This window comes from Melitaea cinxia, chromosome 22, assembly GCF_905220565.1.
Source record: "Melitaea cinxia chromosome 22, ilMelCinx1.1, whole genome shotgun sequence".
Lineage (NCBI taxonomy): Eukaryota > Metazoa > Arthropoda > Insecta > Lepidoptera > Nymphalidae > Melitaea > Melitaea cinxia.
The window spans coordinates 4,511,125-4,525,483 of NC_059415.1; the positions used below are offsets into that span (position 1 = coordinate 4,511,125).

The window sequence follows — 14,359 nt, forward strand, 5'->3', positions numbered from 1 at the left end:
TGATTTCAATATATGCCAAAAAAAAATACTGTAACGTGACACATAAAAATATTTATATCTATACGAATATTATAAAGAGATAAAGTTTCTAACTTTGTTTGTTTGTAGGAGGTAATCTTCACAAATACTGATCCGATTATGAAAATTCTTTCACTAACAGAAGGCTACCCTATTCAGTTGTGACATAGGCTATATTTTATTGTGATTGAGCAAAAAATTCAGTGAAAAATCTAATATATAAAATTCTTGTGTCACATTGTCAGTTACAATACTCCTTCGAAAAGGCCAGACTGATTTTAATGAAATTTTGTGTCAATAAATCGGTCAACATCTATTTTTTATACAGCTAAGTTATGGGGTGGGCGATTAAGAGGGGCTACTAACATATGTGGCAAAACAGTGTTTGCGGCTTCCGCTAGTGCACAATAAAGAGATCACACAAAAAACTTCCATCGCAAACCTGTGTTATTATTATCGACACATGTTCGTTCAGTGATCACTAATATTATACTCGCTTATGACAAATGTTTGTCTAGGCCTTGAGTTACTTAATTAAATTAGGTGAAGCTCTTATATTTCTGGACATATAAAATATTTGGCAATTTTTTCCAAATCTTCAAGTCTGAAGGCACAAGTCAAGACGATGTTCGCCTGTCTTGTCGCAACACACCGCGCACGGCGACACCGACCACGCCGAAACAAACAGAAAAACCACTTGACAAGAAGCGGATTAATATTGGAAAAATACCAGAAATACCACCATTCAGGTAAGAAATAAGAAAAAAGAAAAAAAAAACACCGAACTTCGAATGACTTTTTTAGAGAGACCAATTTTGATTTTGAGAATAATGTTTACATGACAAATATTATAATAATCAATTTGTATGTCTAAAAATGTACAAAATAACATCTTCAAATATTTAATGGTCTAATAAAATTGTCTATTAAATGAACAAGTTATAAAGTAAGTAGTAGTAAAGTAAAAGCCGAAATAAATAAGCTTTTACAGTATTTCGGACATTGTCTATCTAATTATCTCGCTAGATGCATGCATAGATACAAAATTGTTTAATTTAGATGACATTTTTTCCGAAAAAAAAGTATTTCAAATTAATTATTTTAATCAGAGAAAAGTTTGCATAATGTAAATCACTCATGTGATATATTATAAAGTATAATAAATAAAGATTATTTTAGCAAAACACAAAAAATAGCCACTAAAACTAAAATAACTGAAAACATTAGATTTTGATGTTGCAAACATTGAAAATGAAATTTGTTGAAGAAATTATAGATAAGAACAATGTTTATTGAGACCTTCTAAAACAAGAAGATTTTTAAATATATCTTAACATTGCAAGAAAGTATTTTCAGGTAGCGATTAATGTTTCTTTTTTTTTTCGAAATTCATATACACATCCTTAATGTTATTCGAAGATTTTGAATGCAATTGTATTAAATTTTTGTCAATTTTTTTTTATTAATTGACAAAATTATAAATTTGATTCATTGAAACTGGCAGCTAGTCATTTATCAGCAACATATCATGTAGATAATCATGTATTTTAAATTTATTTTTTTTATTTTGTTTTCAGTTAATTTGACACAAGTAATATGCCTGGATGGGTGTGTAGTTTCAGAGTATATATTCCGTCATAATTCCATTGAGTCAGTATTTATTATCTGTAACGCTTATTATATTTTATTGTCTTGTAATTTATTTTTATTAGCAATAAAATTTATCTTTCAAACATATGTAGTTTTCTTCGCTTAAGACTTGAAGATGTGATACTTAAATCCTATACATGACATATAAAATAAATAAAGTAATTGTGATTTTAAATCCTTTGATGTTTGAGTATTAGTACTATACCAATAAATATTTTATTATGTACATAAGGTAAAAATTTTAAGATTTTTGAGACCTTTTGGCTTGTATTTTGCTGTTACCTCTATTACTTGGTACCTATAACTTTGTTACAACTACTTCCTTTCCTCCATATATAAATTGTATCTAGCAAGATTTTTTTTAAAGAATAGCCTAAACTTGTATAATAATTCCTATAAAGTGTGTGGTTAGGAACGAATCACTTAATCACTATTTTATATTCATCGCACTTTTATTGTCATAATCTCTTACGCTTTACTATCCTCCACATTCTGCTTGCCTCCCAAACATCCTACATGTAACAATGCAGTTAAAAGTTAAAAACTTTCAGACCAAAAGCAGCCTCTGTAACTGAACCAGTGGTAACTACCGGCTCTCTACAAATGCTACAGGATGTCAGTCCAACGAAACCAATACGACGTAAGGTACTAACAACAAAAAAATTGCAATACTTAATATAAACTTTTTTGTTTCTAGAAATTCTTCGAAATAGACACATGTCCTTTATCTGTTTTTCTCCGCTTCTTAACTTTCTTTCTGTTTCTCCTTTTAACTGCTGGTCATTTTTTTGGTTATCTCATAATTTCCGCTACTTACGGTTTTGGCTGACACAATTTGATTTAATATCTAGCTAGAACTTATGATTGAAAACCATTCGACCGTTTGTGTTAATATTTTTTTATTATTATAGGAAGGCACGCCAGGTGCTCCACTATCTCTCCTCGGGGTTCGTGGACTGCGAGATGAGCCTCTTCACAGATCAGCTCACTGCATCCCTCACCCTACTCAACACAGGCCTTTGGTCAACCCGACATTACAGGCAAGTTGAAGACCATTATATTTTTGACTTGTCATCTCTAGTTTCTAAATGCATCTAGTTTCAATCCTAAATTAGCCGATTGCCTGTAGGCTACCTGGCATTTATTATTTGTGTATGTTTATTATATTTATTTCTATTACACCTATATTAACTTTTTCTATTTAATTTTTAAAATATTATTTTATATATATTTAATAAACAAGCATATCCGCACGATACCGTACCGCGTAAGTGACATGAGTTATTTCGCTCGCTATTTTTAAATTCAAATTAAATTGGCATTTCTACAAGAACGCTCTAGAAAGAGCTCAGAGCGCATGATCGAGAATTTTGACAAGGGCTAGTGAGAAAAACGTAATTTTGTTTTGAAGAAATAAAATTGTGAGTAGCTAAAATATGTTGTTTAATCACTAGAAGCCCATCTCATCCCCATGTGATGTTATTGTCCAATACACGTTTTTAACAGGTTTCATATTTTATCCAAAAATTATCTTGAATAAACAAAAAATTCCTAACATTAAAGTTACATCTTCTAATGAAGCCTTAATGCTTATAAAACGACCTGGTGGTTGGTTAAACTTTGCTTTACCTTGCCCTTGTTGGAAACTCCTTGTAAACCATATGCCTACGCATTTCCAGGAACTTTCTGGCAGTGTGAGTGCGGGTGGCTCTGAGCCGGATTTGAACGCAGTACCATCAGTCGCGCCGTCTATGGATACAAGCGCAACTTCCAGTGAAGATGATAAGCCTAAAGATAAAAGCAGTGAGTACCGTCACCATTGTCTTAGCTAAATGTCTTGCGAATAAAGAAAATAACATGGTTCAGATACCGCCAATAAGCAGAGAAAGAGTTTCGATAGAGCGATAATTTCTACATTGGATAAAATTTAATCCGTTTTTGCTATCTATACTCATGTGTTAAACTTATATATAATAATTATTACCGAGTGGTAATCTAATTCTAAGTTATAATTTCATATGGGTACATCAATAGGAGCAGGGTGGGTGTAACCAATATTCGTTCTTCAGGTTTCAGTTTGCTTTCAATTGCGATATTAAAATACTAAGCGATTTGTTACAATTATGGTTATCGGGTGCCGTGTTGTCAAATGTTCTATCAAAAAAGTCGCCCTTCTACCATCGACAACACACATTTATTAACATCAGTGGTCGGAATTCGACCATAATTAATTTAAATTATAAGTTTGAACATTATTAAACTTCTGTTGTCAACGACTATACTTCTATAAAATAAAAGTCAAAATCAAAAACAGCTTTATTCAAATAGGCTCCAAGAGCACTTTCGAATCGTCATTTTACAAATTAAAACTTTAAACATAAATTATTATATTTGTAGAAGTAAAGCTAACGCCGATTCGGAATGTAGATTATGCAGAGAAGAATCGAGAAGAAACTCCGCAGTTACTCTTTTGAAAAATAATATATAAACTATGTTTTAGTACAAAATTAGTAACATGTTGCATAAAATACAGCGTCACTATGTCCACACATCTTTATCAACTATGTAATCCTGCACCGAATAATAAGCTTTATCTATAATTTTTTAACCGACTTCCAAAAAAGGAGGAGGTTCTCAATTCGACTGTATTTTTTTTTATGTATGTGACTTCAGAACTTTTCACTGGGTTGACTGATGTCGACAAAAAAATTTTTAATCGAAAGGTGGTGTGTGTCATTTGGTCCCATTTAAATTTATTTGAGACCTAACAACTACTTTTCGAGTTATATTTAATAATGCGTTTTTATTTGACGCTTTTTTCGTCGACCTTGGTTGTTTTATACCACATAACTTTTTACTGGATGTACCGATTTTGATGTCTATCTATCTTCTTCTTCTTCTTCTTCTTCTTCTTCTTCTTCTTCTTCTTCTTCTTCTTCTTCTTCTTCTTCTTCTTCTTCTTCTTCTTCTCCTTCTTCTCCTTCTTCTCCTTCTTCTCCTTCTTCTCCTTCTTCTCCTTCTTCTCCTTCTTCTCCTTCTTCTCCTTCTTCTCCTTCTTCTCCTTCTTCTCCTTCTTCTCCTTCTTCTCCTTCTTCTCCTTCTTCTCCTTCTTCTCCTTCTTCTCCTTCTTCTCCTTCTTCTCCTTCTTCTCCTTCTTCTTCTTCTTCTTCTTCTTAAAAGTTATTGCTCAATTCTGCATTTCTTCTCTATATAAAGTAAGTGTGCGAAATTTCTATTATATATATTATATTATTATATTCTATGTTTTTGGAAAAGTCTTATTTCGTAAACAAATATGGCGTTCTTCCGACACACAGACAAGAGTAATATTGTAAGTTTAGTAAATTGACACAAAGAGCAAATGATTGAACAATATTGATAAGGCATAGACGAAGGTAGGGCGGCCTGTGTCTAGAAAAAAATGTCTGTAAGCTAATGTGTAGTGAAAGTGAGTGATAAATGCGGAAAAAACGTGACCTACGTATTGACAGGAGTTTGTTTACTAAATAAGACTGTTCCAAAAAATATACTTTAGATAATATATAATTAATTATTATTAAGAGCCATTTCACAATTTTACGCTCTGCAAGTTTAGGTAAATTTGGTCACATCGCGCGAGTCGTACGAGCCGCGCGATCTTTGTGCTAGTAAGTATAGTGTGACAACCAAAAGACCATCTTGATCATTTTCTGATGTATAATAAAAATTATAACTATGGTATAAAATGTTTTTTACATAATTAATTTGTTAAAAATTTCAAGTATGTTATATAACAACAGTCAATAAATTTAAAATAAAAAATCAATTTTAAGAAAAACATTTTTTAAAATTGATTTAGTTTTTTCAGTTTACGAATGAATCTAATATTTACGATATGAATAAAATAGCATTTTATGACATCGACACCGACAAACATATTATTTAACAAATAACAAGACAAACAGATTGAAATGCCTATTTGTATTGATAATGTGAGAAAAGAAAATTAAATTATACTTTTGTTTACAGAAATTATCATTATATTATTTTACAGTCATTTTCGTAATATGTTTATTTTATTATAAAAGTATCAAATGCGGTTTATCCGCTATAACAACAGGCGCTTGCCGCGTGTGAGCGAAAGAGACGGCTCCGCAGAATTTGGCGTGGACCTTACCTCTAAGAGCGCTAGCGCTCGACTGATTTACTGGGCTTGATGCGTGGTAATATATACTATCTTTTTATTATTCAATATAAAATGTATTAAAAATGATTACATCTTCATCATTTTTTTTTGTATTCCTTAATGATGTAAGTTTACTTTGATGAAGATGGTTCATTAAAATTTCTTAGTTTTCTAAGAAAAATATCGCTTTTAAAATTGTACTTATTTGGAAAATATTCGTAACTTTAAATTTTTTTTATCGTTTAATAGAGATACAAATGGAATACAAATCTGCGATAGTGCGCAACAAAATTATATTCCACATATTATGATATTTTTTAAAAATGGTTTCAACGTAGAGGTTATTGAAAAGTAGGACTTCAAAGTATACATTGCGACCGTTTACCCAGGGAGGAGGCTGATGAAGAGGTTAATAATTTTATACCCATAATATAAATCAAAATTCTGATCCGACTATTGACTACAACAAAGGTTGCTTTATTATATTTCAAGAATATAAATTACATTATTGCATCCAACACTGAGATTAACGACGTCAAAATATTACAATTTCGCGGATTGTTACCGATTTTTGTGAAATGGCTCTTAACAACTATGAAAACATGGATGTACGTATAAAGTCCAGTACTTGTGCGCAGGCCGGTCGCGCGCACGCGCGGCGCTGGTGAAGCGCGTGCGCTCGGTGGCGGTGTTCTCGCTGGGGCTGCGGCGCGCGCGCGAGGCGGCGGCGGCCGGCGCGCACGCGCCGCGCTCGCCCGAGCGCCCGCTCGCCGAGCCCGTACGTGCCCGCTCTCGCACTCTCTCTCTCTCTCTCTCTCCTCTCTCTCTCTCTCTCTCTCTCTCTCTCTCTCTCTCTCTCTCTCTCTCTCTCTCTCTGTCCCCCCCCGCTCGGGGCGGTGTTCTCGCTGGGGCTGCGGCGCGCGCGCGAGGCGGCGGCGGCCGGCGCGCACGCGCCGCGCTCGCCCGAGCGCCCGCTCGCCGAGCCCGTACGTGCCCGCTCTCGCACTCTCTCTCTCTCTCTCTCTCTCTCTCTCTCTCTCTCTCTCTCTCTCTCTCTCTCTCTCTCTCTCTCTCTCTCTCTGTCCCCCCCCGCTCGGGGCGGTGTTCTCGCTGGGGCTGCGGCGCGCGCGCGAGGCGGCGGCGGCCGGCGCGCTCTCTACCCCTCTCCCAGACTGTCATCTCGCTCTCTGCCCCCCCCCCCGCTCTCTCCACTGTCCCTATCTTTTTATTACGATTTCGTCAGTAACATTCCACTGCTTATGCCAAGCAAGTCAGGCCTCTTTCATCGCTATCATATGTCTACGATGACAACCGAGACCGACGGTATACCGTGCTCACCGAGCCACGATGGGGGAGACCCCGAAGGGCAGACATCCAACCGGATCCAAACCGGAAAGAAATATTTGTATAAGTACAAATATCCATCTTGAACAGGAATCGAACCCTGAAACCGTTAGTGTTTTAGGTGATTACTAGCACCACTACACCAGAGCGGTTGTTACGATTTGACTTTGACTTTGGTCTAACGTTTATAAAGTCTTGCATTATTTAAAAAAAAAAATACTCTTTTACAGGGACCGCCCGCTCCAATGCTGGGCGGCGAACTGTCCCTCATACCGATCGAGCAACTGATACAAGTAGAAGACGTCAAGCCTCGCCCGTCGACATAAGTATTAGTTTAATTATTTTATTGTAATCATATATTTACAATTTGAAATTTGTTCTAATAGGTCTGTGTAAACGCACAAAATGAAATATGCGTGACGTACCATATTCTCAATGAAGGAGACTCCTAATTAAGTATACATTGTTTTATGACATTTTCATAGTTCAAACGATAATTAGTTGTTAAGCGAAAATGGCGGTATTTTATACTTAACTGATTGGGCTTATTTAAAAGTATTAAGTAATAAAAAAAGTCAAAATATACATTTTGAAATATAACAATTGTTGTATTTAATCAGCTTTTGAATGATATCTGATCTTTTAAGAAGTTACACTGTTGAAGATTGTAAGTTTTTCAGTTAAAGTGAAATCATCGAAACGCTGTGTATATAAGCGCAATATCGGTGATAAAAAATACTGAACAATATAAAGAAATAGGGGAAAAGATATGGTGTTGTGTGTACCAAAATGAAATTTTTAAAATTTTTAACATTTTGTAAGAATTTTTCAATGTTATCGATGTCTTCGTTTCAAGTGCAATTGTTGTATCGCAATTTGTTTCTCGAAGCTTCCAAGTTCAATAAGCAATCGTATGACAATAAGTTGAAATTTGTGTGTGAGATGAATATCTTTTATCTCTCTCTCTCTCCGACCAAACAACATATAAACTCATAGCCGTCTTAGTGCATGTCGGGGCCCTTGGGTACACATAAATTTGAGGCTCTGTTAGAAAGCAAGAAGTAGCAAATTATAACCAACTACATAATTTAACTGTCACAAAACTTACATTAAGGATAAACAGAATTTCTATATTCTGTAAAATGACCGCTATCTTTTAGGATCAAGTTTTAATTTTTACTCGAATTATAGGTTAGCACTGACTGTAAATAAAGTAAATTTAGTCAGCCATCCGGGCCTGTATAAACTCAATCTTATAAACTACAAAATTGAACACAACTTTTCTCTTTCTTTCGAAATATTTTTCTTTATCAATTACCAATAACAAGTTGATTTTTTTAACAAAAGTTGCAGTAGAATAGGTTGAAAGATGTTACGAGACATTTTTTCGAACACTTTATTTTTGGAATCACTTTTCGTTGAAAGTGTACGGAGTAATTATTGTAATTTACAGTTTTTTTTTTCGTGAAATAGGTTTCTAAACTTTATTTGTCACTGACACTACAGTCAAGGCATCAGTGACCACGCCACTTGCAAGAGGCAATCAAAATGACCAACAATAATTATGGTAAATATTCTTTTTTACATATAGATCATAGTTCTTCCTGTTAGTGAAATGGGACATTGAAGAATAAAGCTAGTAAATATTATTGTGTAGTTATATTATAAGTGTACTTTTTTTGTTTGATAGTAGCATTACGTGTGGAGAGAAATAAAAACAATATAAGTTTAATAGTTTTGAAACCGAAGGGATTTTTATTTTATTTATTATCTCTTATAACTCTAAGATTGTGTTAAGAGTTTGTATACCCGTATTAGATTATTTTTGGAAGGGCGTGACAGGTGTAAGTATAATAGTAGAAAGTCCAAAACATTGCCAACAACCTTTAAAGAAAAAAGTAAAATTTAGTTTTTATTCTTTATTAAATGAGTTATGAAATACGAAAATCGACATCATATAATTATTTTTTCTCTGTGTATAACCATTTAATTACTTCAGGTATCACAATTGATTAGTTTATGTCAATTTATTGTAAAAAAAAGTTTATATTTTGTCTGGTCGGAATGTTTTCTTGTCTATCTGTGTAATACCGCTAGGTTCACTTCACTCGTCTTGTTGTCTGTAAGATAGTTTTAAAGTATTAATAATAAAACGATGTTTGTTAAAAAGTTTTAGATGAAATATAAGATGAATTTGTTTTAACTTTTAATTATAATTTCGCACTAGGCTTATAATGTTGGTGGGAAAGTGAACGACTTTTTGAAGTGAAACTTCTATAGAATAGTAGTGATTTGAAAATCGATGAAACGAAAAATGCGTCACGAGAAAGAAAGAAACACATAAATGTATAGGAGAGAATGAGATAGAACACATTTCTGTTCAAGACGTGTAAACGACGCGTTTTGCGTGCTATTAATGATCTTTTTGACGAGACCCTCATCATCGTTGATAGAACTATTCGCAGCGACCTACCTTCCTACGACTTTTCAGAAGTTTCACTTTTGCTGTGTGAATCGCACACACACACTTTTTTTTTTTTTTTCATTCCTAATGGTATTTATTTACAAAAACTATTTTTAGGTTTTCTTTATAACAAAAATTATAATAATTTAAGTATATCTTATTATAATTTTGTCATTGAATACTAATTCCAATAATTTAATTTACGGTTGCTCAATGAAATTCATACAAAAACTGTCAATTAGTAGGAGAGCAGGTTCCCAAGTTATTTTTCGACGTCAAATACAAACTTTTCTAAATTTAGATTTCTTTGTAGTTTCGAAAGTATTAATAATCGATGTTTATTAACCAATACCGAAGTGTTGTAATTTAGTTATTTAGATTTAGTTTAGGATTGTTATTAAAAGTATTTAACAGTATCATTACAGATATAACTGCTCCGTCCTATTTGTTTGCATAATTTTGATTTGTACTAGGAAATGATTTAAAGATAGCATTTGGATCTCGGCGTGCGGTATTGTGGTTGTGTGGGTAAGTACTTATTTCAGTAAAGTGGCAGCCGTTGTCGGAGCAACCCATGTTTTTTTTTAGTATTGTTATGACATTGCCATTGATAAAAATAAAACTTAATGTTTTGATCTATATATTATATTGCATGTAGAAAATATTAAATTTGGTGCATTGCATACATTGTACAGGCGCAACGGTAACTTGCACTGCCCGAAATTCTGGGCTGGAAAACTTTTTTTTTCTCATGTGCAAAATTGATATTATGGGTGGTTTATAATTATGTCGCAAACACTTATTTAAACAAGATATCTATCGTCTTATGGAAAGGGTCAGACTGTTTGTTTAAACTGAAGGTATCTTTATATAACGCCAATGAAAAATTGCTATTTTTTTTTTATATTTTTTTTTTCGATTTCATTCTTTGTACATGTTCCCTTTTCTATTATCTACATTTTACTTATGATAAATCAAAATTCATGCAACAGTAGAACTGGAGCGATAGTATAGAAGGTACCTAATATTGAGAGAAATAGGATAGTACTTGATTTACGAGCAATTAGGTTTGAGCTTACATGCCTTGAATATAATATAGTTATTTTGGCTAACGTATTGTATGAAAATTATTTCGCTATATATGTACTATGTACAAACATATAGGATTTGCGTCCATCCTTATTTCTAAATGAAAGAGCTCATGCAAACTGGAAAACTGTTTAAGGCCGGTTGCTATATTCATGAAAGTGACGTTTTACTTAAATCGTTAAATTTAGAACAAATCTTGTTCGAAATTTAACGGATCCTAAAACGAATTGTTTTCTGAATTTAGCAATCGCTTTAAAAAAAATAGAATGGTTTACGTGAGCTCTATATATATTTTATTAGCGTGTTTGTGAATGTATTTAAAACCTCATTTATATTCTCAGATCGAGTAGTATATGAAATCTAAAATATAGTGTAATTTCTGCTAAAAATCATATTGATTTTTTTTATAGCGTTTAATAAATCTGTCTTGTTTCGTTTATTATTACTCGATCGTAAGCAAAAGGTGATGTAAAATGCTTTATTCATAATAGCATTGCAAATTAGCAAATTAAATATTTGTTGTTATGTACTTATTTTTATATGAAATATTGATAAACGTTGCATTTTTGAGTAGAATATAAATTTTATGTTTGCATAACGGTAATGCTGTTTTATTTACAATCCCAACCTTACTGCCTCACAACTATTAAGGTATATAAGCAATAGCTATTGTCGAGGCGTCACGTTTTAAAGGCCAGCAATATCTCTAGATTTAATTAATCACTATATTTTGTGTAACTCGTATTTATTCATGTTTAATCAAAAGCCACAAAACAATGTTTCATATAGATCTCTTGTTATTCGAGTAATAAACATTTTTAATTTTTCGTTTCATAGCTTAAACAACAATCGTGACAAATTACTGTACACATTTTTATTCCTGTAAGGGTAGAATGTCTACAAACGCTGAACGCTTACTCATTTTCAATCGTCCATAAATAAAGTATTATGCTTCTAACTAAAGAAATTAAAAAGAAAACTAATGTATGCGAGGTCTTGTAATTTGGAATGCCCTTCCGACTTACGTTTTTTCAAGTAATTATAACTTGGGTATCTTCAAATCAAGAGTGAAAAGCATCTTCTAGGCATGCGGGCACCATCATAGGCTGCATCTTTACTTTCCATCAGGTGAGATCGCAGTCAAGCGCTAGTCTATATATTTAAAAAAAAATTATATATTTAGTTTTACTATTTAGCTCTGGAGTTTTCATTTGCTTTCTCACTCATATTATGAAAACTTTCAGTTTTCAAAAGCGGTTGCAAAGATATTTACTACACGCTTCAGCCTGTAAATATCCCACTACTGGGCATAGGCCTCTTTCCCCATGTAGGAGAAGGATCAGAACAATCCACCACGCTGCTCCAATGCGGGTTGGCGGATATATTCCCTCCTATGAGTAACGATCGCTATCAGGTGTACATAACAACTGGGACCGACGGCTTAATGTGCTCTCCGAGGCACGGTGGGGAGACCCAAAAGGACTGCACAAACACCCAGACCACGGCAAACACCTGTATGGCCAATACAAATATTTGTCATGTGCGGGGATCGAACCCGCAACCGCCAGCGCAACAGGTACAATCCATGGGTGTTACCGTTGCGCCAACGCGGCGTCTATTATTTACTAATTAGTATCATATTTTATATTATAAGAAATCTTTTTTGGGAAAGAGTGAAGAGTATAATCTCCCACTTTGCATAACGTTTGTGGAATAAAATAAAGCTGTATTGTGTAAAAACATTGCACGTTGAGCGACTTTAAACTTTTGGACCAGTCCCTTATTCGTCAGTGTACATGTCCCGGCTCTGTATGTTAACACAGGCGGGACGCATTGCTCTAAGATTTTTGTCTTCAAGCATTGTGGAATCTTCGAAGTGAAGTCGCTCAACGTGCAATAGAACGGGCTATGCTTGGGGTTTCTCTCAAAGGTAGGATTAGAAATGAGATTATCCGCGAGAGAACGAAACTAACCGACATAGTCTACAAAGTTTAAGTGGCAGTGGGCTGGTCATCTGTGTCGCAAGACCGATGGCCGTTGGAGTAGACGTGTCCTGGAGTGGAGATCTCGTTTTGGCAAACGCTGTGTGGGACGTTTTCCGGCACGTTGCACCGACGATCTACGTAAGATTGCCGGTGTAGGCTGGATGAGGTTTGCGGGAAACCGGGATGTCTGGCGCGAACTTGGAAAGGCCTATGTCCACCAGTGGACTGCAATAGGTTGAACTGACTGAATGTGTAAAAACACCATTTCTATTTTTAATTTGATAGATATTTTGTAATGTATGTAACATGCAGAAAACTAAAAAAGAAACAATTTTTCTTATTTTTGAAGTTATACTTCTTTTTGCGCGTTAGGGAAAAATGATGAGAGTAAATTTTTACGACGCACGCGCACGCCGTCACAAAAAAAAAACCGACACCCTAAAGTTAGCTACTCAACGAACAAGAAGTTAGTAACATGAAGTTAGCAACGTAAAGCGAGCTAGCCAATGAAGTATAACTTCTTACGTGCGTACATAAGTACACACTTTTTTTTCAATTATTTGTTTTTATTTTGTATATGAAGTTTATTTTAATTGGCAACCATAGACTAATGGAAAAATACTAAGATTTACTATATCTGTGCGGCTTCGACTTTTTGACAGAAGCAATTAAGCGTAGAATATAAGACATAACAGCTAGGCATGTCGATTCTTTCCAAAAAAAGATCGATTTTAAAATCGATTTCGAATCGCTACCTGATAAATCGATTTATAAAAAAATCGAGGTCTAAAAGATCGATTTCTAAAAAATTGATTTTTTTTCAAGTTTGTATTTACAATTGTAAATATAAGTCCACCTTATGAAAAATAAGAAAGATACCATAATAAACAATTTCTGGGCTCTCTTATCAGTGAAATCAGGAATTTTTAGTTCAGAGAATTCGATAATAACAATTATTTTTATTACCATATCAAAGTATCAGATTAGGTATAAAAGACAGTTATGTTCTAAATATACTTGTCACATTAAAAGTTAAGAAATAATAAATAAAAAATAGAAATAAAAAATAATCAAAATATAGGCGTAACGAGTGAAGTGATCTACTAGAAGATGTAAATATTTTTTGGTTGAACGAGTACCACCAAATTTCCCTATGGTATCTATAGACACTATTTCAAACGGATAAGTAGCGGGACCTAAGTGAGACATTTAAAAGTGAGACATTGTAAATAATTTAATAATAAATAATATTTTGTAAAATTAGTTTATATGCTAAAATAAAAATCTTCTCTTTTCAGAGCAACACAATAATTGTTTTACTGTTCATAATATACAAGAATAATTAAAAATAAAACATTATATATATATATATATATATATATATATATATATATATATATATATATATATATATATATATATATACAGTCGAATTGAGTAACCTCTTCCTTTTTTAAAGTCGGTTAAATAGATAACATAGTTTTTAGTTCACAATGCGTAAAATCTAAACCTTTGAAAAACAACAGTCCGTCAAGTTTACTTGGGTCCAAAGCGGTTACGCTCATCACTTGCGGTATTGCTAGCAATTGAAAAAAGACACTCACAAGGAATAGATGGTCCTTTGATACTCATCACATTTTTATG

The 14,359-nt window shown here is 33.6% G+C and overlaps 1 protein-coding gene across 1 annotated transcript in view; it reads left to right on the forward strand.

Moving 5' to 3' along the window:
• Positions 1-9,380, forward strand: part of LOC123664782 (anoctamin-8-like) — a 35,597-nt gene extending 26,217 nt beyond the window's left edge. The window contains exons 19-24 of the mRNA XM_045599260.1: positions 622-767; positions 2,220-2,313; positions 2,580-2,708; positions 3,348-3,471; positions 6,472-6,611; positions 7,408-9,380. Of these exons, the coding sequence (XP_045455216.1) occupies positions 622-767; positions 2,220-2,313; positions 2,580-2,708; positions 3,348-3,471; positions 6,472-6,611; positions 7,408-7,503 (729 nt within the window). The 3' untranslated portion in view covers positions 7,504-9,380. The remainder of the gene's footprint in view (positions 1-621; positions 768-2,219; positions 2,314-2,579; positions 2,709-3,347; positions 3,472-6,471; positions 6,612-7,407) is intronic.
• The last annotated feature ends 4,979 nt before the right edge of the window (positions 9,381-14,359 follow it).